Source organism: Oncorhynchus nerka, linkage group LG22 (genome assembly GCF_034236695.1).
Source record: "Oncorhynchus nerka isolate Pitt River linkage group LG22, Oner_Uvic_2.0, whole genome shotgun sequence".
In the NCBI taxonomy this organism is placed as follows: Eukaryota; Metazoa; Chordata; class Actinopteri; order Salmoniformes; family Salmonidae; genus Oncorhynchus; species Oncorhynchus nerka.
In genome coordinates this window covers 60538978-60565960 of record NC_088417.1, presented here as the reverse complement: position 1 = coordinate 60565960, position 26983 = coordinate 60538978, and the positions used below count along the sequence as shown (strand labels likewise).

Below are 26983 nucleotides of genomic sequence, written 5' to 3'. Positions count from 1 at the left end.
TGTTGGGATATTTTTCAGTGGCAGGGACTGGGAAACTTGTCAGGATCGAGGGAAAGATGAACGGAGCAAAGTACAAATCAAATCAAATTCTATTGGTCACATACAGTTGAAGTCGGAAGTTTACATACACTTAGGTTAGAGTCATTAAAACTAGTTTTTCAACCACTCCACAAATTTCTTGTTGACAAACTATAGTTTTGGCAAGTCGGTTAGGACATCTACTTGCATGACACTATTGTTTACAGACTTACAGACAGATTATTTCACTTATATTTCACTGTATCACAATTCCAGTGGGTCAGAAGTTTACATACACTAAGTTGACTGTGCCTTTAAACAGCATGGAAAATTCCAGAAAATTATGTCATGGCTTTAGAGGCTTTGATAGGCTAATTGACATCATTTGAGTCAATTAGAGGTGTACTTGTGGATGTATTCCAAGTCTTACCTTCAAACTCAGTGCCTCTTTGCTTGACATCATGGGAAAATCAAAAAAAATCAGCCAAGACATCAGAAAACAAATGTAGACTGGTTCATCCTTGGGAGCAATTTCCAAATGCCTGAAGGTACCACGTTCATCTGTACAAACAATAGTACGCAAGTATAAACACCATGGGACCACGCAGCCGTCATACCGCTCAGGAAGGAGACATGTTCAGTCTCCTAGAGATGAACGTACTTTGGTGCGAAAAGTGCAAATCAATCCCAGAACAACAGCAAAGGACCTTGTGAAGATGCTGGAGGAAACGGGTACAAAAGTATTGATATCCACAGTAAAACGAGTCCTATATAACCTGAAGGGTCGCTCAGCAAGGAAAAATCCACTGCTCTAAAACCACCATTAAAAAAGCCAGACTACGGTTTGCAACTGCACATGGGGACAAAGATCGTATTTTGTGGAAAAATGTCCTCTGGTCTAATGAAACAAAAATATAACTGTTTGGCCATAATGACCATCGTTATGTTTGAAGGGAAAATGGGGAGGCTTGCAAGCCGAAGAACACCATCCCAACCGTGAAGCACGGGGGCGGCAGCATCATGTTGTGGGGGTGCTTTGCAGGAGGCACTGGTGCACTTCACAAAATAGATGGCATCATGAGGCAGGACAATTATATGGATATATTGAAGCAACATCTCAAGACATCAGTCAGGAAGTTAAAGTTAAAGCTTGGTCGCAAATGGGTCTTCCAAATGGACAATGACCCCAAGCAAAATGTGGCAAAATGGCTTAAGGATAACAACGTCAAGGTATTGGATTGGCCATCACAAAGCCCTGACCTCAATCCTATAGAACATTTGTGGGCAGAACTGAAAAAACATGTGCGAACAAGGAGGCCTACAAACCTGACTCAGTTACACCAGCTCTGTCAGAAGGAATGGGCCAAAATTCACCCAAATTATTGTGGGAGGCTTGTGGAAGGCTACCTGAAATGTTTGACCCAAGTTAAACAATTTAAAGACAATGATACCAAATACTAATTGAGTGTATATACACTTCTGAACCCACTGGGAATGTGATGAAAGAAATAAAAGCTGAAATAAATCATTCTCTCTACTATTATTCTGACATTTCACATTCTTAAAAGAAAGTGGTGATCCTAACTTACCTAAAACAGGGAATTTTACGAGGATTAAATGTCAGGAATTGTGAAAAACTGAGTTTAAATGTATTTGGCTATGGTGTATGTTAACTTCCAACTTCAACTGTACATACGGTTAGCAGATGTTATTACGAGTGTACCGAAATTATTGTGCTTCTAGTTCCGCTATCCACAAGTAATCTAACAATTCCACAACAACTACCTAATACACACAAATCTAAGTAAACGGATGGAATAAGAATATGTGCTGTACATATAAATATGGATGAGCAATGATTGAGCGACATAGGCAAGATGCAATAGATAGTATAAAATACAGTATATACATATGGATGAGTAATGCAGGATATGTAAACATCATTATTAAAGTGGCATTAATAAAGTGACTAGTGATCCATTTGTTAGAGTAGCCAATGATTTTAAGTCTGTATGTAGGCAGCAGCCTCTTGTGTTAGTGATGGCTGTTTAACAGTGTAATGGCCTTGAGATAGAAGCTATTTTTCAGTCTCTCGGTCCCAGCTTTGATGCCGCTGTACTGACCACGCCATCTGGATAGTAGAGGGGTGAACAGGCAGTGGCTCGGGTGGTTGTTGTCCTTGATTATTTTTTTGGACTTCCTGTGACATAGAGTGCTGTAGGTGTCCTGCAGGACAGGTCGTTTGCCTCCAGTGATGCGTTGTGCAGACAGCACCACCCTCTGGAGAGTCCTGCAGTTGTGGGCGGTGCAGTTGCCGTACCAGGCGGTGATACAGCCCGACAGGATGCTCTCAATTGTGCATCTGTAAAAGTTTGTGAGGGTTTTAGTTGACAAGCCAAATTTCTATAGCCGACTGAGGTTGAAGGGGCGCTGTTACAGAGAGATCCTTGATGAAAACCTGCTCCAGAGCACTCAGACTGGGCGAAGGTTCACCGTCCAACAGGACAACGACCCTAAGCACGCAACCAAGACAACGCAGGAGTGGCTTCGGGAGGAGTCTCTGAATGTCCTTAAGTGGCCCAGACAGAGCCCGGCCTGGAACACGATCGAACATCTCTGGAGAGACCTGGAAATAGCTGTGCAGCAACGGTCCCCATCCAACCTGACAGAGCTTGAGAGGATCTGCAGAGAAGAATGAGAGAAACTCCCCAAATACAGGTGTGCCAAGCTTGTAGCGTCATACCCAAGAAGACTCTAGGCTGTAATCACTGCCAAAGGTTCTTCAACAAAGTACTGAGTAAAGGCTCTGAATACTTACGTAAATGTGATATTTCAGTTGATTTAACATTTTACATTTGCAAACATTTCTAAAATCCTGTTTTTGCTTTGTCTTTATGGCTTATTGTGTGTTGATTGATGAGGGGGGAAAACAATGTATTCCATTTTGGAATAAGCCTGTAAAGTAACAAAATGTGGAAAATGTCAAGGGGTTCGTATACTTTCCAAATGCACTGTACTGCACTTAATATGTAGAGCCAGTTTCCAGACACAGATAAATCCTAGTCCTGGGGCCTCATTTATTAAAATGTTCTTAGATTTACACTTGAACTTAGTCGTAAGATCATTTCCGATGGTGTGCTTACGTTCGATTCATAAAAGATACTGAACATAAAAACCTTGCTTACGCAGGTTCTAAGAAACCCATTTGTAACTTACGCACCTGTGATCTATAAATCTCAAATTAACTTAAAATTGACGCCACCTGAACGTACCTTACAATCAGCGATTTCCCCTTATAGAATGCTTGCACAAATGAGGGTTTAGTCAGGAATAGCCATGGACCAAAAGAGAAAAGCAAACTTTTTGGAAGATGAGATCACGGCGATGGTAGAGGAGATTGAAGACAGGCAACACGTATTATTCGGTGGACTAAATAGTGAGTTGACAAACAAAGCCAAACAGGTAGCTTGGGTGTGTGTCGCTGCTGCAGTGAACGAGGTGGGGCAGCAAGACAGAACTTTGGCTGATGTGAAAAAGACATGGACCGACCTTAAACTGCAAGGGGAAAAAATAATAGCCATACATAACCAGCAGGTAAATCACTTATGTCGAGTCTAGACTTTGCGTAGCGATAAGATCATTTCCACATCAAAGTAAGGTTTCATAAATAACTACTTATACGTGGTTTTCTGCGTAAGTCATACTTAAGATCAAAATTGATCCTACGTCTGTTTTATAAATGAGGCCCCAGGACTAGGCTTCATCGGGGTCGGGGGAAAAGGCTGTAATGTTTAAGTATTTGGTACAATGCACTGCACAAGGTGGCTTTGAAACTGATCATGCTAGAAATCTAAAAGGTCTGGAACTGAAAGGCTCAGCACTGGCAAAACTAGGGACTGGAGAGATAAATTCCACTTGAACCCGAATCGCTCCCATCCATCAGTGTATGATCTTCAAGAATCTTCCCAGTCTGTCATTTGTCCAAGCTCAAAAGGCAAGACTGATCAAGGACTGAGGACAATAAAGTTGAAGCACTGACTGCCGTCTCAACACGAAGGGCACTAGAGTAACAAAGATGTTTTATCTCCAGCGCCGGGCATGAAATGGAAGAGCGCAGGATGAAAGGAAATAGTGAAGGAGGAGACCTCTATGGCCATGTGTCAAAAGCAAATACTGTATGGAGACATCCTCTTTTAAATCCTTTCAAAGGTGTTTTTTTTACAGAAAGATACAGAAGGAGCAAGACATAGTTAGGTCCATATTTATTGGCACCCTTGATAAAGATGAGCAAAAAATAATGTATAAAATACATAATACAAATACTGAGCTATATTGTATGCTACATTTACATTTTTGTAAAAATATTTTTGGTATTTTACCCCCTTTTTCAATCTTGTCTCATTGCTGAAACTCCCCAACGGGCTCGCGAGGTGGAGGTCAAGTCACATGTCCTTCGAAACATGACCTGTCAAACCGTTCTTCTTAACACCCGCCCACTTATCCCAGAAGCCAGCCGCACCAATGTGTTGGAGGAAACACAGTTCAACTGACGACCATTGTCAGCCTGCAGGCACCTGGCCCACCACAAGGAGTCACTAGAGCACGATGAGCCAAGTAAAGACCCACAGGCCAAATACTCCCCTAACCCGGATGGTGCTGTGCCAATTGTGCGCTGCCCTATAGGACTCCCGATCATGACCAGTTGTAACACAGCCTGGGAACGAACCGTGCCTCCACCACTGTGGTGCTGTGGCTTAGACCGCTGCACCACTCAGGAGGCCCCCTGCTACATATTTTTTTACATTATTATATTTTATACTAATACGATTGCTCAGAGAAAGAGATTTTGTTTAACAAGTAATACAAAAAAACACAAGAAGGTAGGGTTGACAATTATTGTCACCACAGTTTTCAATACTTTAGCACCTTCCCCTTGCAAGGGTAACAACACTGATAATTTTTCTAAATTGTTTTATAAGATTGGAGAACGCGTTAGGAGGGATCTTAGACCATTCCTTCATACAGAATCTTTCCAGATCTTTCAGATCCTTTGTCTGCTCTTACCACAGATTTTCAATGGGGTTCAAGTCTGGAGACTGAGATGGCCATTGCAAAATGTTGATTTTGTGGTCAATTACCATTTTTTTGTGGATTTTGATAAGTGCTTATGGTTATTGTCTTGCTGGAAGATCCACTTGCAGCCAAGTGTCAACCTCCTTGCAAAGGCAACCAGGTTTTTTGCTAAAATGGTACTTGGTAAAGTTCATGATACCGTTGACCTTAACAGGGGCCACAGGACCATGGAAGCATAATAGCCCCATAGCTTAAAATATCACCATATTTGACTGTAGGTATGAGTTACTTTTTTGCCTATGCTTCTGTAGTTTTTTTTACACCAAACCCACCACTGGTGTGTGGCCAAAGAGCTCTATTTTCATGTCATCTGACCATCTGACCAGCACTTTTATATACCATTTTTAAAATCAAGGGTGCTAATAATTATGGACATAACTGTATATAGTACAATTAAGCCATTTACAGTATTTACGACCTAGCCAAAGAAGCAGTACAACCAAGTGATTGAAGCAAGACAAATTTTTAGGGGCACTTGAGTGGCACAGTGGTCTAAGGCACTATATCTCAGTGCTAGAGTTGTCACTATAGACCCTGGTTCAATTCCAGGCTGTATCACAACCAGCTGTGATTGGGAGTCCCATAGGGTGATGCACAATTGGCCCAGTGTCATCCGGGTTAGCGTTTGGCTGGGGAAGGCTTTCATTGTATTTAAGAATTTATTCTTAACTGACTTGCCTATTTAAATAAAAAATGAACAATTTCATGCCAATAATTAAGTGTATTTGCTGAATGATTTTGATGGTAGATCAAGAGTGTTTGTAAAATGTGCACAAAGAGGACATTTTTATTCCCCAAAACACTCTTCCAGCCAAGACAGCAATGTTCATCTCCTATTCTTTTATATTGCTCACTTGGTTTGTTTGGTTCATAACTCAATTAAACTGTTGATGAACTGTGAGAGTACACTACAATTTCAAATGGATTTAATGCCAGAGACTCTCACAGTAGAAGGTGAGATTGATCAATCTTTTTTTTTTTTAAATGGGTGCCTGCAACATCACTTCCTGGAATAGCTCAAGATGTGCAGATTATGGTTGAGCTCCTCTTGCTCAGACTTTGCATGCATCAAACAATGGTTGCGTGCGACGTCAACGATTGTGTCATTGTCTGACAGATTTTAGCTGATACTTAAAATGCTTATCCAGGAGTTACAATATCTGGCAGGCGTCAGCAACACCTGGGCAGAGGAACGCGCCCATCGTCTTCATGAGACGCCATCTTAATCGACTTCATTTGGCTTCAATGCGCTTTTGAGTCTTCACATAGGAATGAAGGGTGTCACGTGATCGATGGCTTTGTCCATTAATTTATACAGTCATTGAATTATGTTAATGTAAATACAGCCAATTGTGTTTGTCTCCTCGCATCTCAGCTCAAGAGGTTTCCAGTTATATTCGTTATATAGTTATATATCTGTACAGAGCTTATTATTGAGGTTATTGTCCACACAGACTATTCATTTAGGAATTTTTGGGCTACATGTTTTGAGTCTTTGTTGCACCAATTGATTTTATAGAAAGGGATCCTAATGAAAACACAATAAAGTGTTATTTTGCTGTGTGTTCACCTGATGTTTTTATTCATAAGTTGAAAATATAAGACACTGAAAATAACCTTGTCATCTACATACTTTGGGTAATGCAATAGCTCCCTCTGCTGTACTTTGTCTGAAATAACACTTCAAGAGTGCTGAGTCATGCAAGCAAACGTCTTGGGAACATTCCATCCGTATTGCTAAGTATCGGTGGGTCCCCTGCGGGACGGTTGAGCTAACGTAGGCTAATGCGATTAGCATGAGGTTGTAAGTAACAAGATCATTTCCCAGGGCATAGATATATCTGATATTGGCAGAAAGCTTAAATTCTTGTTAATCTAACTGCACTGTCCCATTTACAGTAGCTATTAGTGAAAGAATACCATGCTATTGTTTGAGAGTGCACAATTTTGAACTTGAAAAGTTATTAACAAATTAGGCACATTTGGGCAGTCTTGATACAACATTGTGAACAGAAATGCAATGGTTCATTGGATCAATCTAAAACGTTGCACATACACTGCCATCTAGTGGCCGAAATCTAAATTGCACCTGGGCTGTAATAATACATTATGGCCTTTCTCTTACATTTCAAAGATGATGGCACACAAAAAATACAAAAGAACAGTTTTTTTTTCTCTGTATTATCTTTTACCAGATCTATTGTGTTATATTCTCCTACATTTCTTTCACATTTCCACAAACCTCAAAGTGTTTCCCTTCAAATGGTACCAATATGCATATCCTTGCTTCAGGGCCTGAGCTACAGGCAGTTAGATTTGGGCATGTCATTTTATGCGAAAATTGGGAAAAAAGGGTCAGATCCTTAAGAGGTTTGAGACAACACAAAGAATAATTTATGAAATCAAACTGTTTGGTTTAACAGATATTGCTTCTCAGATATTGTGATATAATTGTGGCCTTTCTAGCAATTTCAAATGGGAGATTCCACAGCACTTTGATAAGATTTCAAGTTCTAAATTCAAACTCTGCTTACGTCACTGGAGATTCAAAAGACGAGTTTAAAGGTGGCCTTTGTCAGACACTGATAGAACTACTCATTTTTCTGCCACCTGCAGACTCTAAATAAAAGGACAGAGACGTTTTCATATTAGTTTCCATGTTTATTGAGAAAATAGGATAGAACCAAGTCACACTACTGTTATATTGAAAACAACCAATATATTTTCCCGGGTATCCATGGTGGCAGGTAGCTTAGTGCTTAAGAGCATTGGCCAATCCCTGAGCAGACTAGGTGAAAAATCGGTCTGCGCCCCTTGAGCAAGGCACTCAACTTGAGTTGCTCTGGATATGAGCATCTGCTAAATGACTAAATTGTAAAATATCCATGAAAACTTCTCCCTTCCATTTATAGACATAAATTATTTACAACTAGATTATGTGACTATGTGCATTACTGTACACATTGCCTCATTCCATCTGTGAGTTTTGTCGCCAACTTCTATCATACATGGTAATGCAATAAAAATAAAAAAAAGAGTTGGCTGCAGCACATACAGTAAGTAGCCGATGGGATAAGGTTAGTGTTCATGGACATGTGTCCACATACAATAGGATTCACTTTGCTCAACTTCCCAAATGGCCACGTTTTTTGTATTTTATTTCATTCCCCAGATATGTCTGCTTTAAAATGCAAAACATTCAGGTAAACACACTTCCATTCGTCATAGACGTTTTACTTTTATCTTGTTGGAGAAAAGTCCCAGAGGGTTAACTACTGGATATGAGCATGACCAAATCTGACGAGTCATGGTGTGTAGAATCCCAGTTCCTGCCATTAACCACTACAACCTTAATATCTTATAGTACATAGGGGTTGTAGGAAGTCATGCATTTTCATTTTCTTGCATTAATCAGCACTAGACATCCTATTTCATTGTCACCTCCCCTCAGATACCCCAAAAAATCCATACAACACATAACACCTCCAAACAGGCACAATCAATCAGCATGCACTCAATGAACTTCATTAAAATAAGCAATTATTTCTCAAGTCAATGATGACAATCCAAGAAATGGCCTGCTAGGTTTCTATAGCTTTTGACTATGAGAATAGCTTGGTGCATTTGTCTAAATTCTCATTAAGTATTTGTGTGGCAAATGCAGAAACTGAAATTAAGTTCCAAACAATTATATCACCCACATGTTCAGTATATCAGTGCTTTTCAGTGAAATGTCAAGACATTATTGCCTCCTCCATTTCCCTAGCATTGAAACAATGAGGAAAATTAATAAAGGGACAGTTTAAGAAAGATAAGCAACTGTAGCTTGATTATTTATAATGGGATAATGAATGAAAACAATCTATGTGTGAAGGAGTATGTGAGCTATTCCTTATCAATGACACCTAGCTTAGCTTTATCAACTAAGAACTCATTCATCATGACACTATACCACATGTACCAACTACTCCTCCTTACTCTTTGTACCGCTTACGTTAGCATGCCCATTCGTGTGCCCATTGGCATTAGCCCCATTAGCGCTCATCTTCCCCTCGGCAGTCAGTCTACGAATGCAGTCGAGGGGGCCCTTCCCTTCGAGTACTGAGGGGTTGCGGTAAGACCCGCCAATGCGGTCCCACAGGGTGAAGTACTGGCCATAGTTGACGTCGAAGAAGAGGTGGTGGTCCGTGTGGTGGGCCGCCCCGTTGACCACTTCCTGCAGTGGTCCGGGCACGCGGTAGTCGCCGTCATGGATAGACACAGTCCAGATATTGACGAAGATGTAGAGGGCCAGGTAGAGCACCTTGTGCAGAGGGAAGAGGAAGGGGTAGATGTGGTAGGGCAGACCCTGCAGGAAGCCATCCAGCGGGTGGAAGGCGTGGCTGGCAAACGGGGTGGGGATCTTCCACACATGGTGTGGCTTGTGGAAGTGCTGAGGGGAGGGAACATGCCACCATATTCAAAAGGAACTGTATGTAGAACATATTTGCTGAGGAACAGATAGCATATGAAACTTATGGCCCCGTTGGATCACTTTCAAGTGTGCCAGCGATTGAAGATAGGACCAGCAGACGATAACACACACTGGTACTGAAGACATAGCACTGGCTTTGTTCTAGCTCCGTACATTACATACACAAGTTCTTAGCAAATACATGTATGCCAAAAAATTGAGGGGAAAAACTGCACATTTGTTAATCAACATTAAGACAATGTCAACTACCTTAATCTCATTAAGAAAAATGAGCAGAATGATATGACTTAATATACAGGATGTCTGTCATTGTGGACTGATCTGTAACTGTAGATCACATCTAGAGTAATAATCCACATTCAATTGACAGTGAAGGGACCTACCCAGTAGCACACTTCCCCATTGGTAACAAGACTTTGTAATGCTCACCTTGTAAATACTCTTGTGGTGAAGAAACCGATGAATCCAATAAATGCACCCGTCCGTGAATAACAAGAAGGAAATCATGCTGAGAAGCACAAACGGCCAGCCTGAAAAAACAAACCACCATTAGCATCATAATGACAATCCTGTTAGACAAAGTTGCATAACAAAATGAACAGTATAAACATTACATTACAGTCCCAGCGTCGGTGAACACAGCATTGTCTTACCCATGGGAGACTCTTCGACGTGGTCATAGAGCTTGCTGTATCCTCTGACCTCAAAGAAAAATAACGCCACAGTGGGTATACTGATTATGGGTAGCGAGGTCATGGCGTATTTGATCTCCCGCCGCACCTGGTTCTGAGGACCAACAATGATCTGAGATCAGGGATCAATTCCAATAATATATATATATATATATATATAAAATATATATACACACTGCTCAAAAAAATTAAGGGAACACTAAAATAACACATCCTAGATCTGAATGAATGAAATATAGTTATTAAAACCTGTTAATCCTACCCCCTACTTTTTCGAACATTCTGTTAAAAATCGCGCAACATTTCAGTGTCCTGCTACTCATGCCAGGAATATAGTATATGCATATGATTAGCATGTGTCGATAGAAAACACTGACGTTTCTAAAACTGGTTAAATCATGGCTGTGACTATAACAGAACGTGTGTTTCATCGAAAAGCGCAGGAAAATCTGATCACTGAAAAATATATCAATGCGCCACTTGCATGTATTGTTGAATGGAAACCAAATTACATGGGGCCGAGATTGCAATTCCTACAGCTTCCACACGATGTCACCAGTCTTGTCATTTGCCTAAGCTTTGTTTCTTGGTCAAACGAACAAGAGACAGCCCATTTCTTCCGGTCTCCGACAGGACGTTTTGGATGGGAAATATCCGGACATGATTTGAAGACTTGGAGCTATTGAATACACATCGCCCCGTGATCAATTTGATAGATTATTAACGTTTACTAATACCTAAAGTTGCATTACAAAAGTATTTCGAAGTGTTTTGTGAAAGTTTATCGTCAACTTTTTTAATTTAAAAAAATGACGTTGCGTTATAAAACGCTGTTTTTTCCTTGATCACACAGTCTTCATAGATCGATATCTAGGCTATATATGGACCGAATTAATCGAAAAAAAGACCCAATAGTGATGTTTATGGGACATCTAGGAGTGCCAACAAAGAAGATCAAAGGTAATGAATGTTTTATATTTTATTTCTGCGTTTTGTGTAGCGCCGACTATGCTAATTATTTTGTTTACGCTCCCTTTGGTTCTTTTGGGGTGTTGCATGCTATCAGATAATAGCTTCTCATGCTTTCGCCGAAAAGCATTTTAAAAATCTGACTTGTTGGCTGGATTCACAACGAGTGTAGCTATAATTCAGTACCCTGCATGTGTGTTTTAATGAACGTTTGAGTTTTAACGAGTGCTATTAGCATTTAGCGTAGCGCATTTGCATTTCCAGATGTCTAGATGGGACGCCTGCGTGTCGGGTCGACTTAAGAGGTTAAATACTTTTTTTTTTTTTTTACATAGTTGAATGTGCTGACAACAAAATCACGCAGAAATTATCAATGGAAATCAAATTTATCAACCCATGGAGGTCTGGATTTGGAGTCACACTCAAAATTAAAGTGGAAAACCACACTACAGGCTGATCCAACTTTGATGTAACGTCCTTAAAACAAGTCAAAATGAGGCTCAGTCGTGTGTGTGGCCTGCAACTGCCTGTATGACCTCCCTACAATGCCTGGGCATGCTCCTGATGAGGTGGCGGATGGTCTCCTGAGGGATCTCCTCCCAGACCTGGACTAAAGCATCCGCCAACTCCTGGACAGTCTGTGGTGCAACGTGGCGTTGGTGGATGGAGCGAGACATGATGTCCCAGATGTGCTCAATTGGATTCAGGTCTGGGGAACGGGCGGGCAAGTCCATAGCATCAATGCCTTCCTCTTGCTGGAACTGCTAACACACTCCAGCCACATGAGGTCTAGCATTGTCTAGCAACCGCACCAGCATATGGTCTCACAAGGGGTCTGAGGATCTCGGTACCTAATGGCAGTCAGGCTACCTCTGGCGAGCACATGGAGGGCTGTGCGGCCCCCCCAAAGAAATGCCACCCCACACCATGACTGACCCACCGCCAAACCGGTCATGCTGGAGGATGTTGCAGGCAGTAGAACGTTCTCCACGGCGTCCAGACTCTGTCACGTCCGTAATATGTGCTCAGTGTGAACCTGCTTTCATCTGTGAAGAGCACAGGGCACCAGTGGCGAATTCTCCAAACTTGGTATTCTCTGGCAAGTGCCAAACGTCCTGCACGGTGTTGGGCTGTAAGCACAACCCCCACCTGTGGACGTCGGGCCCTCATACCACCCTCATGGAGTCTGTTTCTTGCACAAAGGAGGAGGTAGCGGTCCTGCTGCTGGGTTGTTGCCCTCCTACGGCCTCCTCCACGTCTCCTGATGTACTGGCCTGTCTCCTGGTAGCACCTCCATGCTCTGGACACTACGCTGACAGACACAGCAAACCTTCTTGCCACAGCTCGCATTGACGTACCATCCTGGATGAGCTGCACTACCTGAGCCACTTGTGTGGGTTGTAGACTCCGTCTCATGCTACCACTAGAGTGAAAGCACCGCCAGTATTCAAAAGCGACCAAAACATCAGCCAGGAAGCATAGGAACTGAGAAGTGGTCTGTGGTTACCACCTGCAGAACCACTCCTTTATTGGGGGTGTCTTGCTAATTGCCTATAATTTCCACCTGTTGTCTATTCCATTTGCACAACAGCATGTGAAATGTATTGTCAATCAGTGTTGCTTCCTAAGTGGACAGTTTGATTTCACAGAAGTGTGATTGACTTGGAGTTACATTGTGTTGTTTAAGTGTTCCCTTTATTTTTTTGAGCAGTGTATATAGTTTGTCGCAGTTAAACTGCATACAACTATATTGTGGCCTGGTCCCAGATCTTTTTGTGTTCTCTTGCCAAGTCCTACAGGCGTTGTGACATTTAACAAGATCTGGGACCAGGCTACAAGTATTGAGTAATATAAAGAAGGACATACCTTTAAAAACTGTGGATGTTTCATGAGGTTGTGGTCAAAGATGAAGTGGTAGCTCAGCCACCCCAGGCCCAGGTAGAGGACTGCGGCTCCCAGGTTGGTGACTACCAACAGGCTGATGATCTGGCGCAGCGCCCCGTCTTCAGGCCACGACGACGGGTACACGTAGGGGGTGAGGACATAGTGGTCGGCGACATTCAGCACAAGATCCATGTCTGATTCTGCCAAGTTGATAAGTAATGGCTTTGAGCATAGCCTTGTAGACTCCTCCTCTCAAGTAGCCTATCCTACCCACATATCACAAGTGACAAATAATTTCTCACTTCTCAAAACCACAGAAAAGGCTCCGACACAGAGAAGGCTCCGACACAGAGAAGGCTCCGACACAGAGAAGGCTCCGACACAGAGAAGGCTCCGACACAGAGAAGGCTCCGACACAGAGAGGCTCAGACACAGAGTAGGCTCAGACACAGAGTAGGCTCAGACACAGAGTAGGCTCAGACACAGAGTAGGCTCAGACACAGAGTAGGCTCAGACACAGAGTAGGCTCAGACTCAGAGTAGGCTCAGACTCAGAGAAGGCTCAGACTCAGAGAAGGCTCAGACTCAGAGAAGGCTCAGACTCAGAGAAGGCTCAGACTCAGAGAAGGCTCAGACACAGAGAAGGCTCAGACACAGAGAAGGCTCAGACACAGAAAAGGCTCAGACACAGAGTAGGCTCAGACACAGAGTAGGCTCCGACACAGAGTAGGCTCCGACACAGAGAAGGCTCCGACACAGAGAAGGCTCCGACACAGAGAAGGCTCCGACACAGAGAAGGCTCAGACACAGAGAAGGCTCAGACACAGAGTAGGCTCAGACACAGAGAAGGCTCAGACACAGAGAAGGCTCAGACTCAGAGAAGGCTCAGACTCAGAGAAGGCTCAGACACAGAGTAGGCTCAGACACAGAGAAGGCTCAGACTCAGAGAAGGCTCAGGTTTTGAGAAGTGATGAATTCGCAGCTGGAGCAGACAATGTCATAAATTATTTGTGGGCAGAATTGACTTCTTGAGAGTGACACATCACATGTAAACTGGCTTTTGGACAGGGTGGGTAGTCAACTAGTCAATGTTAGATCTATAGGCAATATCAATCATATTTTCATCATACATATACAGTAGTGGTTTACTAGGGCTGGGCGGTATACTGTATTTTACTATATACACCGGTATTGATGCACGAACCGGTTTGGGTTTTTACTTTACCTTCTATAACGGTATTTTAATGTTTAGTTTGTTAAATGTGATACGCCGTGTGTAACGTCCATTTTTATAGTTTACTCCGCTACTTGAGTCATCCCTCTCCGCGCTGCTTTCCACACAGACCTAGTCCCACCCCGTCACTCAAGGAGCGCATTTGTTGTTGCTTGACCACGAGACACTTTCGTTCAGTCTGCATAGTCAATGCAGCACATGCAACAATGTTGATGACAACAATGTTGTTTCCAATTTGATCTTAATATATATCCACTAGCGTTCTATAATTACAATATTACATCTGTAAACAGCTAGTTTGTATTTTCTTAGCTAGTTAAGCTAAATCGTCTTAACCAATAATACTAATCGCTAGTTAGCTGGCTAGCTAATAAAAGTACTGAGTCAGAGCAAACGTAGCTAGCTGGTGGAGGCCTAAATCAGCATGTTGTTTGTGCAACTATATATTCTAAATCAGAGGAATAGGCGAAGCATGAATATGTAGGCTATATGAATAAAGATTTACACGTTTGGTTCCTACCCTGTCACAATAACTCATCCATGGACTTTTCATTCGTTGTCACATCAAACAACGATAATGATAATAAATTATAATAAACATTCTATTTCCATGATTCCAAAAGTTCACCCAAGTGGTTTGATCTAAATTGCAATTGCAAAATTTGGTTAAAAATATGGGCTAGTATTTTTGCCCACAACGTTGCAGTGTGGAAATGATCTCAAATGAGTGCAGGAAATGCAGATTGAAGTTGAATTGAACAGTATTTTATTTTACCTTCATTTAACTAGGCAAGTCAGTTAAGAACAAATTCTTATTCACAGTGACGGCCTACCGGGGAACAATGGGTTAACTGCCTTGTTCAGGGGTAGAACGACAGATTTTTACCTTGTCAGTTCGGGGATTCGATCCAGCAACTTTTCGGTTACAGGCCCAATGCAGTGGGTTAACCACTAGGCTACCTGCCACCCAAAGTATAAAACAATCCGAATGGAATAATTTAGAATATATGTGTTGCCACCCTAGGGTCACGCACTACTCATAAAGAAAATTTGGAACTTTCATTAATCAAAAACATAAAATACTGTCAAATACGTCACACCGTCAAAAATGTGAAAAATACCATACATGTTATGATATTTTGGCCATATCGCCCAGCCCTATGCGTTACTAGAACTCAGATAACGTACAGTAAATAACAGTATGATAAATGGGAGGCGGGCCTAGTACTGTAGGTGTATTTGGGGGAATGCTACTGATAGTGCTTTTTAAAGCAGTGACATTTGAGAATACCTTGGGGTAAACTACTGTAGTGTTTCACTAGGCAATCTTTTCAGTGTCCCGGCACTACCAAAGGTTTTCCAGGAATGTGAATTCTTATTTGGGTACAAGCTAGTCATTTTTTATTTTTTATTTCACCTTTATTTAACCAGGTAAGCCAGTTGAGAACAAGTTCTCATTTACAACTGCGACCTGGCCAAGATAAAGCAAAGCATTGCAACACAAGCAACAACACAGAGTAACACATGGAATAAACAAATGTACAGTCAATAACACAATAGAAAAATATATATATACAGTGTGTGCAAATGAAGTAAGATTAGGGAGGTAGGGCAATAAATAGGCCGTAGTGGCGAAATAATTACAATTTAGCAAATAAACACTGGAGTGATAGATGTGCAGAAGATGAATGTGCAAGTAAAGATACTGGGGTGCAAAGGAGCAAACAAATAAATAAATAATATGGGGATGAGGTAGTTGGATGGGCTATTTACAGATGGGCTATGTACAGGTGCAATGATTTGTACGCTGCTCTGGTAGCTGATGCTTAAAGTTAGTGAGGGAGATATGAGTCTCCAGCTTCAGTGATTTTTGCCATTTGTTCCAGTCATTGGCAGCAGAGAACTGGAAGGAAAGGGGGCCAAAGGAGGAATTGACTTTGGGGGTGACCAGTGAAATATACCTGCTGGAGCGTGTGCTACGGGTGGGTGCTGCTATGGTGACCAGTGAGCTGAGATAAGGCGAGGCTTTACCTAGCAAAGACTTGTAGATTACCTGGAGCCAGTGGTTTTAGCGACAAATATGAAGCGAGGGCCAGCCAACGAAAGCATACAGGTCGCAGTTCCATTAGTATATGGGGCTTTGGTAAAGAAACGAATGGCACTGCGATAGACTGCATCCAATTTGCTGAGTAGAGTGTTGGAGGCTATTTTGTAAATTACATCTCCGAAGTCAAGGATCGGTAGGATAGTCAGTTTTACGAGGGTATGTTTGGCAGAATAAGTGAAGGATGCTTTGTTGCGAAATAGGAAGCCGATTCTAGATTTAATTTTGGATTGGAGATGCTTAATATGAGTCTGGAAGGAGAGTTTACTATATAACCAGACACCTAGGTATTTGTAGTTGTCCACATATTCTAAGTCAGGATCGTCCAGAACAGTGATGCTAGGCTGGCGGGCAGGTGTGGGCAGCGATCGGTTAAAGAGCATGCATTTAGTTTTACTTGCATTTAAGAGCAGTTAGAGGCCACGGAAGGAGAGTTGTATGGAATTGAAGCTTGTCTGGAGGTTAGTTAACACAGTGTCCAAAGAAGGGCCAAAAGTATACAGAATGGTGTTGTCATTGTTGATCCTTGGTATTTAAGAAAGATGATAGCATGCATATCCCATATGATGGGTCAGAAGATACATGCCATCACCTTGAATTTTTTGGAGTACCAAGGATCTAATTTGGTTCAAACAGGTGCCATTAATACAGGTAACGAGTGGAGGACAGAGGAGCCTCTTAAGAAGAAGTTACAGGTCTGTGAGAGCCAGAAATCATGCTTGTTTGTAGGTGACCAAATACTTATTTTCCACCATAATTTGCAAATAAATTCATAAAAAATCCTACAATGTGATTTTCTGGATTTTTTTCCGAATTTTGTCTGTCATAGTTGAAGTGTACCTATGATGAAAATGACAGGCCTCTCTCATCCTTTTAAGTGGGAGAACTTGCACAATTGGTGGCTGGCTAAATATTTTTTTGCCCCACTGTATGTGGAAGCCAGGATATGCTAAATGTGTTTATGTTAATTAACGCTCAATTACCGTGCGACCAGCAGTTATTTGCTTGACAATCACCGTCTGACAAAATGTCATGACCACCACAGCCCTACTCAAGACCGCTCATGCTGTAAACACAGTCCATTTAAAAGTGAATGGCACAGATTCATATATTGCAATTTGCATATAGGCCTACTGCAGCTCTGATTGGTTATTCCGCACCAGTCTGTGTAGAGTATGGGCTGAGTCGTGCATTTCAGTGCAATAGAATCCTACTCGAATGGGTTCTGCCTACAACAAAATCTCTTGCATAGTTAATTTCGTTTTTCAGTATGTTGCATTGAAAGTGGCTATTATGGCGTTGATTTTATCACAATTCCCACAGTAAAGGGACATGTTGATAGTGTTAACTAAGAAGGCAAACTCTAGTAAGTTGAGTAAAGTTCAATTACATGCCTCTCTGTGTGGGCTGATATTTCTTCTGCGGCAGTCCTGGGGGAGTCTGTTGTCACTGAAAATTACTGTCGGCTGCATCTGTGATAAAGCCGGCTAAAACAGTGTACAGTAAGTGTATATTTTGCATTTGTGAAAGTATTTTGATGTGGTATGAAAGTAAAGGGCTTTATGTTCCTAAAAATGTATTCCAATTGAGAATCGATTCACGTTTTGATGGAGTATTAGGCTGTGTTGGCTGCCAGAGCCAGTCTACCACTGAAAATAACAAAAGGTCCTTGGACCTTTGAGTAACAGTAGGCTCCTTAAGAGTACATATTGGGCTATGTAGGATCTAAGAAACATACTACAAATTACAAATACATTCCCAAGTAGGTTTGACATCTCAATCCAATAGAATGCATTAGTGTTAATTAATTACTCTACCTACTTTTACAAGTGTATCAAATAAAGGCCCCATGTACCCATTTAGCACACTACCATATTTGGCCTCAAAAAAAAAAAAGCGAATTACATTGTGTGCATTCCTTTATAGATAGACAATCAATTCAAAACATATCACCTCATAATACGTGAACATGTTTCAGATAAGTGAGATTCGTGTAATATGTGCTCACACATTGAAGCTAGATCTACCAAAAAATAAATAATGACTTAACTGCCATTAATCCCCATTCTACATCATGCATATGCGCCCATGGCATATCCCAATGTAATGTCCCACAACACATATAAACGCACAACTATATCGCTGATTTGTAAATGTTCGTTACATACCTGACGCAGTTGTCCACTTTACCAAGCCACTTGATAAGGCGAACAATGTCATCAAAATATAGGTATTCGGGTAACCAATCTGCAACTCCCTGTTTAAAGAAACAACTACGTAATTGCACACATATCCAATGGAAAGATACTTCCTTGTCACGAAAGGGCTGCATCTTTCGTTTGATTGGACAACTGCCTGATGTGATCATGGCGCGACGAATTTTTAGAGGTGAATTTAAAGAGACATGACTATATACACAGTTATGAAACATCGGCATTACTAAATGAATTAACGTCGGCGCCAAACTATCAAAACAGCTGTTTCATATAGCGTGGCATAAAGTATGCATAAAGTAATAAAGTAATAGTATGCATAAAGTAATAGTCCACATATTACTCTCACCCTCTGAGACAAGCTAAGAAAGACGCAATATGCAACATTTGGGTGTATTCACTCTACAAAATTCCTATGTGATTATTAGTGATTTTTTTCCCAATAGGATACGTTTTTTCCTATTGGATTAAAAAAAAAAGTAATCATACTGGATCCTATAGGGTTCTCGAAGTTCTATAGGTCGGCGCACAATTGGCCCAGCATTGACCGGGTTTGGCCGGTGTAGGTCATCATTGTAAATGATGGGGCGGCAGGTAGCCTAGTGGTTCGAGCGTTGGGCCAGTAACCTTAAAAGGTTGCTAGATAGAATCCCAGAGCTGACAAAGTAAAAATATGTAGTTCTGCCGCTGAACAAGGCAGTTAACCCATTGCTCCCTGGTAGGCCGTCATTGTAAATAAGAATTTCTTCTTAATTATCTGACTTGAATAGTTAAATAAAGGTTCAAATAAAACATTAAAATATTTTTTTCTTCACTGACTTGCCTAGTCAAATAAAGGTTAAAAATAAAAAAAATATATAGGCTTTTGTGTAACCTGTATCAGAATTTTATTGGACAACTTTTTTCCTATTGGGAATCAAAAGTGATCCTATTGGACTCTATATAATTCTCGCAATCCAACAGGATTTTGTATCACCAAATTCAGAATCCTGAAAGTAATCCGATTGGATCCTATAGATTTTTGATAAGTACTGTAGGATTTTGTCACCCCAATCTTGAACCCATTAAATTATAATTTGTTGTCATTAGTTACAGCACAATACAACAACATTAATTACAACATTTTCAACAACAGTTCTACACTGAAAAAAACATATAAAAATGCAACATGTAAAGTGTTTCATGAGCTGTTTAGAAAAAATCCCAGGAATGTTTCATACGCACAAAAGCTTATTTCTCTCCAATTTTGTGCACAAATTTGTTTACATCGCTATTATTGAGAATTTATCACCTAACCCATCCACCTGTTTAAACAACTGATTAAACAGCATGATCGTTACACAGGTGCACCTTGTGCCGGGGACAATAAAAGACCACTCTAAAATGCAACCGGTCTCACAACTGCAGATCTGTGTAACCACGCCAGCCCAGGACCTCCTTCTTCACCTGCGGGATCGTCTGAGACCAGCCACCCAGACAGCTGATGAAACTGAGTCTGTAATAAAGCCCTTTTGTGGGGAAAAACTCATTCTGATTGGCTGGGCCTGACTCCCCAGTGGGTGGGCATATACTCGCCCAGGCCCACCAATGGCTGCGCCCCTGCCCCGTCAAGTGAAATACATAGATTAGGGCCTAATTAATTTATTTCAGTTGACAAATTTCCTTATACGAACTGTAACTCAGTTGCATGTTGCGTTTTTATTTTTGTTCAGTATATATTAATTTCTGTTTTATTCACCTGTAAGAAAGCCTTTCCCTTTAAGAGTGACTGATGACTTCACATCTAGCATGAGCTGGCAGTGTTTATTAGCCTAACCAGAGAGGAAGGCGTAGAGAGAGGCACAACTCAGTGGAAAATCTGTCTCCCTCCAGCAGGTGGCGGGTTTTTACCGTTTTTCTGCCCACCAAGCAAGCAGTTTTTGTGTGGAGGTCAATGAGTGTCGAATTTGTTCAACAAAACAGTAAATGGTTTATTTGGTGAGGTTTATTTGATTGAATCAAAGTGTTGTAATGCTTAGGTTGCTAGGAGTGTACTGATATAAGTAGGACATATGACATCACCGCATCTTTGAGAAAAAAAACTATATTGGAGTTGTCTCGAGATGGCTATGCATATTCATGGCATGAGGCGAGTAGCATAGTGTCTCTCTCCATTGAATACAGGCCATTGATGTCAACAACCCTAATTGAATATTCAAAAAAGTATTAAAATAATGAGATGTATCCACCAATCCAAAGCAAGGATAGGCGGGTGCTAGACAGCCTGCCATGCCGCTTTGTGGACAATGACTCCCATTGTTAGGGCGAAGAGAAAAGTATCTTGTCGGTATATCCATAATCTTCGGCCTAATGCCCAAGTTCATTAGTAGTGGAAAGACATAGGAATAAGAGAGATCATGATACTGAAAGCAGTTGAGTCTAGTAAAGAAAGCATAAAGAGGGCCAAGGTAGGAAGAAAGAGTAATAATGTGTCCGAGTGGAAAGGGGTGATGGTGTTTGATGAGACCACAGGGCCTCATTTACACCCTATCCAGACTAACCAATGCTGTAGAGAAAGAGATAGGTGAAGTCAAACAAGCCTGGTACGTTGGGAAATGTAGATTGCTGGTAGACAGGATCAGCAAGGGAAAATTCTGCAAATGGAAAAGCTTAAATGGGAATAAGATTAAAAGCCATGACCCTTGGTGGTTATGCTAGGTTGAGGAGAGTTATCACTGGGGACCCAATATCTTTATCCATAGATTATATATATATTTTAATCTGAAGGGAGGCGGAGTTATTGAGGCCAAAAGATTGATCAGTAGAAAAGAGGGTCAAAGAAGTGAAAGCTATCAGTGCTGCTGAGGTTTGAGAAGGTTTTGCTTGGAAAAGTACAGATAGGATTCCTTAGTTTCAATGTCAGAAAAATGTGTCCCCTCCCCATTATGTTTTGAAGGTCAAATAATGGGACATGTAGCTGATCAGTGTAAAGGACAGAAAACACGTGCCAAGTGTGGAGGGGAACATGATTCTGGTGAATGTGGGAGCAATGTGAAGGTTAGGTATTGTAATTGTGGGGGGAAACATTTGGTGGATGCCAGGTGCAGAGAGAAACAAGAGAAGCTCAGAAATATAGAATCAGTCATGATGTATCATATGCAGAGGCTGTAAAACAGATTGGTGGAACTAGAGTGCGGACTGATGGAGTTACCATGGCTGTTCTTGTTCAAAGTGGATCTACTGTCAGGGCTGGTGCATCTGTTGGTCCTGGCATGGTTTTGAGACCTGTTCAGAAATGTTGCGATCATGAATGTGCTGTGTCAAAGGACACATCTGTTGGTTTGATAGTGAATGAGGTTAACTTCATAGCATTCATTGGTAATGTTATCAACATGACTCGGGTTGTGGAAAGCAGAAATGCCAGATTGAAGGTTATAGTGGATAAGGCAAAATAGTTATTGGTGGCAACAGATGTTACTGTCGAAATGGTTGTTGACATGCTGAATAATCCTAAAGGTGGATTGTTTCAGCATGGTATTGATAACGTTTAATGGATTGCACTTTAAAAATGTGTTTGTGGACCACCATGATATCATAAATGAAGAACTCCTAAATTCAGCTCACCACATGTGGCTGTGCTGAGAATCTCACTTTTTCTAATATTATTCAACTATTTTATCCCTCACTGTGCATGAATGCAAGAACTGTGAGTACAGTATTTGTTTCCTTATGTTTCCTGATGAAGTTGTCAATGTTTTTGTCATATTTTTCATCATTGTACAGCATTTTATGCACTTGTTTTTATGCTAACTGAGCAAATACTGTCAGCCACATTTTGCTTGTTAGCTGACTAGCTAGCTTATGTACCAGTTTATTTACTTACATGTCAATATCTGATTGGGGTTAAAATAACAATAATAACATTGATAAAAACATGACAACATACATTATGTTCAAGTACCTGCAACAATGATCAAAGGACAGCACATAAGATGTGCATAGCTCAATGATGTTGATGTCTGTTGATTCTATCATGGAAACTGTGCATTAGCAGGGAGCTAATGCTGCCATTACATTTAGAACATGCTGGCTAACTTGCTCATACAGAAATAAGATACAGTGCCTTCAGAAAGTATTCATACCCTTTGACTTATTCCACATTTTGTTGTGTTACAACCTGAATTAAAAATTGATTAAATTCATTTTTCTTCTCTCTTCCATCTACACACAATACCCCATGACGACAAAGCGAAAACATGTTTTTACATGTTTTTGCTAGGCGCCAGCAATTACGGCTGTGAGTCTTTCTGGGTAAAGGTGTCAGCATGCTACGGTTTGGCTGGCGCCTAGCCGAACTCAGCTAGCCAAATGGAATGAGTGTGCTCACACACACCCTTAAAAGACCTTCGCTTAAAAAACAAGAAAAAAAGTGCTAATAGTACTGTTTGTCCATTTTAAGACACCATAGCCAGTATACACTTCCTCAAAATAGTCAGAATTAATCTAAGCTAACTCAAGAAATCTGTCATTATTACTTTTTTGCAGAAGAGCTCTTAGTCACGCAATTTTATATTGAAGATGTTTGGTGCAGTATATTTCAATTAAAAAACGTGTATGAAAATGAGTCAGCCGTCCCTCATTGATTGACAACAAAAACCTTATTGAAGAATCCCTACTGTTGACCAATCATCAACAAAGGGGCGTAGACTTTGGCTCCGAACTTCGGCTTGCCTCCAGAAAAAATGGCATGTGCCTGAACAGACTTAAAAACTTACCGAAGTTCAAAACGATCAAGAACATCACAAAATGCCATCATAATATACTGTACAGTATGCACGAACTCTACCGAACTGTATCAGCTGGGAAGCATGCGGACGACTTAAGTCTCAAAGACCTTTCCGCACCTGGATTGTGCAGCATTTGCCCATTACTCTTTTCAAAATTCTTCATGCTCTGTCAAATTGGTTGTTGATCATTGCTAAAACACAATTTTCAGGTCTTGCCATATATTTTCAAGTAGATTTAAGTCAAAACTGTAACTCTGCCTCTCAGGAACATTCACCTTGTGTTTTAGGTTATTCACCAACTGAAAGGTGAATTCAACTCCCAGTGTCTGGTGAAAAGCAGACTGAACCAGGTCTTCCTCTAGGATTTTGCCTGTTCTTAGCTCCATTCCAATTATTTTGTATCCTGAAAAACTCCCCAGTCCGTAATGATTACAAGCATACCCATAACATGATGCAGCCACCACTATGCTTGAAAATATGGAGAGTGGTGTTCAGTTTGTCATGCGGTAGTAGAGAGAACAGTCTATGACTGTGGTGGCTGGGGTCTTTGACAATATTTAGGGCCTTCCTCTGACACCGCCTGGTGTAGAGGTCCTGGATGACAGGCAGCTTTGCCCCAGTGATGTACTGGACCGTACGCACTACCCCCTGAAGTGCCTTGCGGTCGGAGGCCGAGCAATTACCGTACCAGGCAGTGATGCAACCGTTCAGGATGCTCTCGATGTTGCAGCTGTAGAACCTTTTGAGGATTTCAGGACCCATGCCAAATCTTTTTAGTTTTCTGAGGGGGAATAGGCTTTCTCGTGCCATATTCACGACTGTCTTGGTGTGTTTGGACCAATCTAATTTGTTTTTTGATGTGGACACCAAGGAATTTGAAGCTCTCAACCTGCTCCACTACAGCCCCATCAATGAGAATGGGGGTGTGCTCGGTGCTCCTGTTCTAGTAGTCCACAATCATCTCCTTAGTCTTGGTTACGTTGAGGGATAGGTTGTTATTCTGGCACCACCCGGCCAGGTCTCTGACCTCCTCCCTATAGACTGTCTTGTCGGTGATCAGGCCTATCACTGTTGTGTCGTCAGCAAACTTAATGATCGTGTTGGAGTCGTGCCTGGCCATGCAGTCGTGGGTGAACAGGGAGTAGAGGAGGGGACTGAGCACGCACCCCTGGGGAGCTCCAGTGTTGAGGATCAGCGTGGCAGATGTGTTGCTACCTACCCTCACCAATTGGGGGCAGCCTGACATGAAGTCCAGGATCCAGTTTCAGAGGGAGGTGTTTAGTCCCAGGATCCTTAGCTTGGTGCTGAGCTTTGAGGGTACTATGGTGTTGAACGCTGAGCTGTAGTCAATGAACAGCATTCTCACATAGGTGTTCCTTTTGTCCAGGTGGGAAAGGGCAGTGTGGAGTGCAATAGAGATTGCATCATCTGTGGATCTGTTTGGGCGGTATGCAATTGAAGTGGGTCTAGGGTTTCTGGGATAATGGTGTTGATGTGAGCCATTACCAGCCTTTCAAAGCACTTCATGGCTACGGACGTGAGTGCTACGGGTCTGTAGTCATTTAGGCAGGTTGCCTTTGTGTTCTTGGGCAAAAGGTTGCCACTTTTAGTGAGTTTGGTACACATCTGGTGGATAGGGAGCCGTTTATTACGTTCAACATAGGAGGGCCAAGCACAGGAAGCAGCTCCTTCAGTAGTTTGCAGCTTGAAGGTGTAGAGGTCATGACTATTTTCATGAATGGGTCAGAAAATAGAGTATTCAAAAACTCCATTGATACAAGATCCTGGCAGTGTTGTTCAGACTCAGGGCGTAATTTGCTTTCTAATGATCCTGATCTTTCGTCTAAGAAGTTTAGGAATTCATCACTGCTGAAGTGAAAGCCATCCTATCTTGGGAAATTCTGCTTTTTGGTTAGTTTAGCAACAGTATCAAAAAATACATGTTGGATTATTCTTAATCTCCTCAATTAGGTCGGAAAAATAGGATATTCGATATAGCAGGTACTGTCTTTCCAAGCTAGTCGGAAGACTTCTAGTTTGTTGGCACGCCATTTCCGTTCCAATTTTCTGGAAGCTTGCTTAAGAGCTCGGGTATTTTCTGTATACCAGGGTGCTAGTTTCTTGTGACAAATGTTTTTTGTTTTTAGGGGTGTGAATAGGGCTGTGGAGGTCACAACATTTCGTCAGCCAGTGATTGTCAAAGAAATAACTGTGGGTCTCAAGGTAATTGACTGTTAATTAACATAAACACATTTAGCATCTCCTGTCTTCCAGACATAGCCTACAAGCCACTGATGCAGACCTTTGGAACATCTACATTTTATAAAGTCTAATAAATACATGTAATATAGCCTACAACTTCACAATAAATCCATTATTTATTTTAGACAGGTCTAATGAAGAAAATGTCTATTTTAGAAGAAAATAATAGCATACTCTGAGTTGTCCTTATGTTAGGTCCCGATGTGGCTATGCCAAATGGATGTGGGCTACACTCGTTCATTTAGCAGTCGAGATTTGCTAGTATGAAGAATACAATTGAACAAAATATAAATATTTTCTCCAAATGATTTGAGGCAGTGCGAACATGTGGCTATTCTGTGTTGAGCGGTTAATGAAGAAATAGGTACTCCTATATGCTTAATTTAGAGGTATTCATATAATTGTTTTACAAACGTAAGGCTATACGTTTAGATTTTTAATACATTGTAAGGCTGCATGATGCAACTCTAATGATGATTTGGAGAAAAGTTGCTTGAAAAGGCATGAGCTCTGCTTTTTGTTTTTTTGTGCATGCTGTACACACTCCAGTACTCTCTTATTCACAAATGACAAGCACTTGATAATGTCTCGAATTTCACTGCAGCATCCTCTTTGTGGCCGAAATCCACCCAAAGAAAAGCCATGGCTTTTGCTGTGTTGTGCCCTTCTCGCTTAGTGTGCTGCACAACATAAAGCATCTCACAAGAGATCTCCTTCACATGATCGGGTCTTTCTCACAGGCTACAAGTTAAGACAGACACATTGGGGACACAACTGAGCACGTCCTTATCTAATTCCGAGGTGCATATTGAAGATATTGAATGAACTATTCACTTTTCGTCAGCCAACAAGATGAGTAGGCCTAACGAACAGCAAAAGCACTAGCCTATGTCAATCTACTATCCCCCATAGTACACAAGCTGACCTATTCTATTCTGTGCAACAACAAAAAATATTCCAAACAGTCTGGGACAGTTGTGGGATGCGATAGATCCCAAATTAATACAACCGCTAGCATAAAAAAAAAATCTTTGCACTGACGCAACAAATCATAACGTTTAGCTTAAAATGTTGATAAACTATTAGGCTATTTCATCACATTATAAGCGCAGCAATGTGCACATGGTAGTAGGCTATACGTGCGAATGTTCCATTAGCTGAAAACACCATTATCAAAAAAGTTACCCCCAAATGCAATTATGCATGTAATGCTTTTATTATAAAGGTGCATTGTT

At 41.3% G+C, this 26983-nt stretch overlaps 1 protein-coding gene and 1 non-coding gene across 4 annotated transcripts; both read right to left on the bottom strand.

Annotated features, from left to right (window-relative positions):
• Nucleotides 1-7791: 7791 nt before the first annotated feature.
• On the bottom strand, nucleotides 7792-18773 carry sc5d (sterol-C5-desaturase). Of its 3 annotated transcripts, XM_029627467.2 has the most exons (6): nucleotides 18676-18756; nucleotides 17902-17994; nucleotides 13153-13370; nucleotides 10279-10411; nucleotides 10055-10155; nucleotides 7792-9583 (listed from the first exon to the last, which is right to left on the bottom strand). In XM_029627467.2, the coding sequence occupies exons 3-6, from the start codon at nucleotides 13360-13362 to the stop codon at nucleotides 9116-9118; spliced, it is 912 nt and encodes a 303-aa protein (XP_029483327.1). In that variant the 5' UTR covers nucleotides 13363-13370; nucleotides 17902-17994; nucleotides 18676-18756; the 3' UTR covers nucleotides 7792-9115. The 3 variants fall into 3 exon arrangements, with proteins under 3 accessions (XP_029483327.1, XP_029483326.1, XP_064863364.1); XM_029627466.2 differs by lacking the exon at nucleotides 17902-17994 and having other exon boundaries at nucleotides 18676-18773; XM_065007292.1 differs by lacking the exons at nucleotides 17902-17994; nucleotides 18676-18756 and adding an exon at nucleotides 15290-17855.
• On the bottom strand, nucleotides 9690-9827 carry LOC115106063 (small nucleolar RNA SNORA57). The gene has a single exon (XR_003859979.1). It is a non-coding gene; the product is annotated as a small nucleolar RNA SNORA57 (small nucleolar RNA).
• Nucleotides 18774-26983: the final 8210 nt, after the last annotated feature.

Bases quoted from the DNA above. Each gene is read 5' to 3' on its own strand.
- sc5d (XM_029627466.2), bottom strand. From the start codon at position 18,727: ATGACATTGTTCGCCTTATCAAGTGGCTTGGTAAAGTGGACAACTGCG. The intron at 13,371-18,675 runs GTATGTAACGAA...TCAACTTGGCAG, and splicing joins AAAGTGGACAACTGCGTCAG to AATCAGACATGGATCTTGTG. The intron at 9,584-10,054 runs GTGAGCATTACA...CCCTCCCCTCAG, and splicing joins ACCACAAGAGTATTTACAAG to CACTTCCACAAGCCACACCA.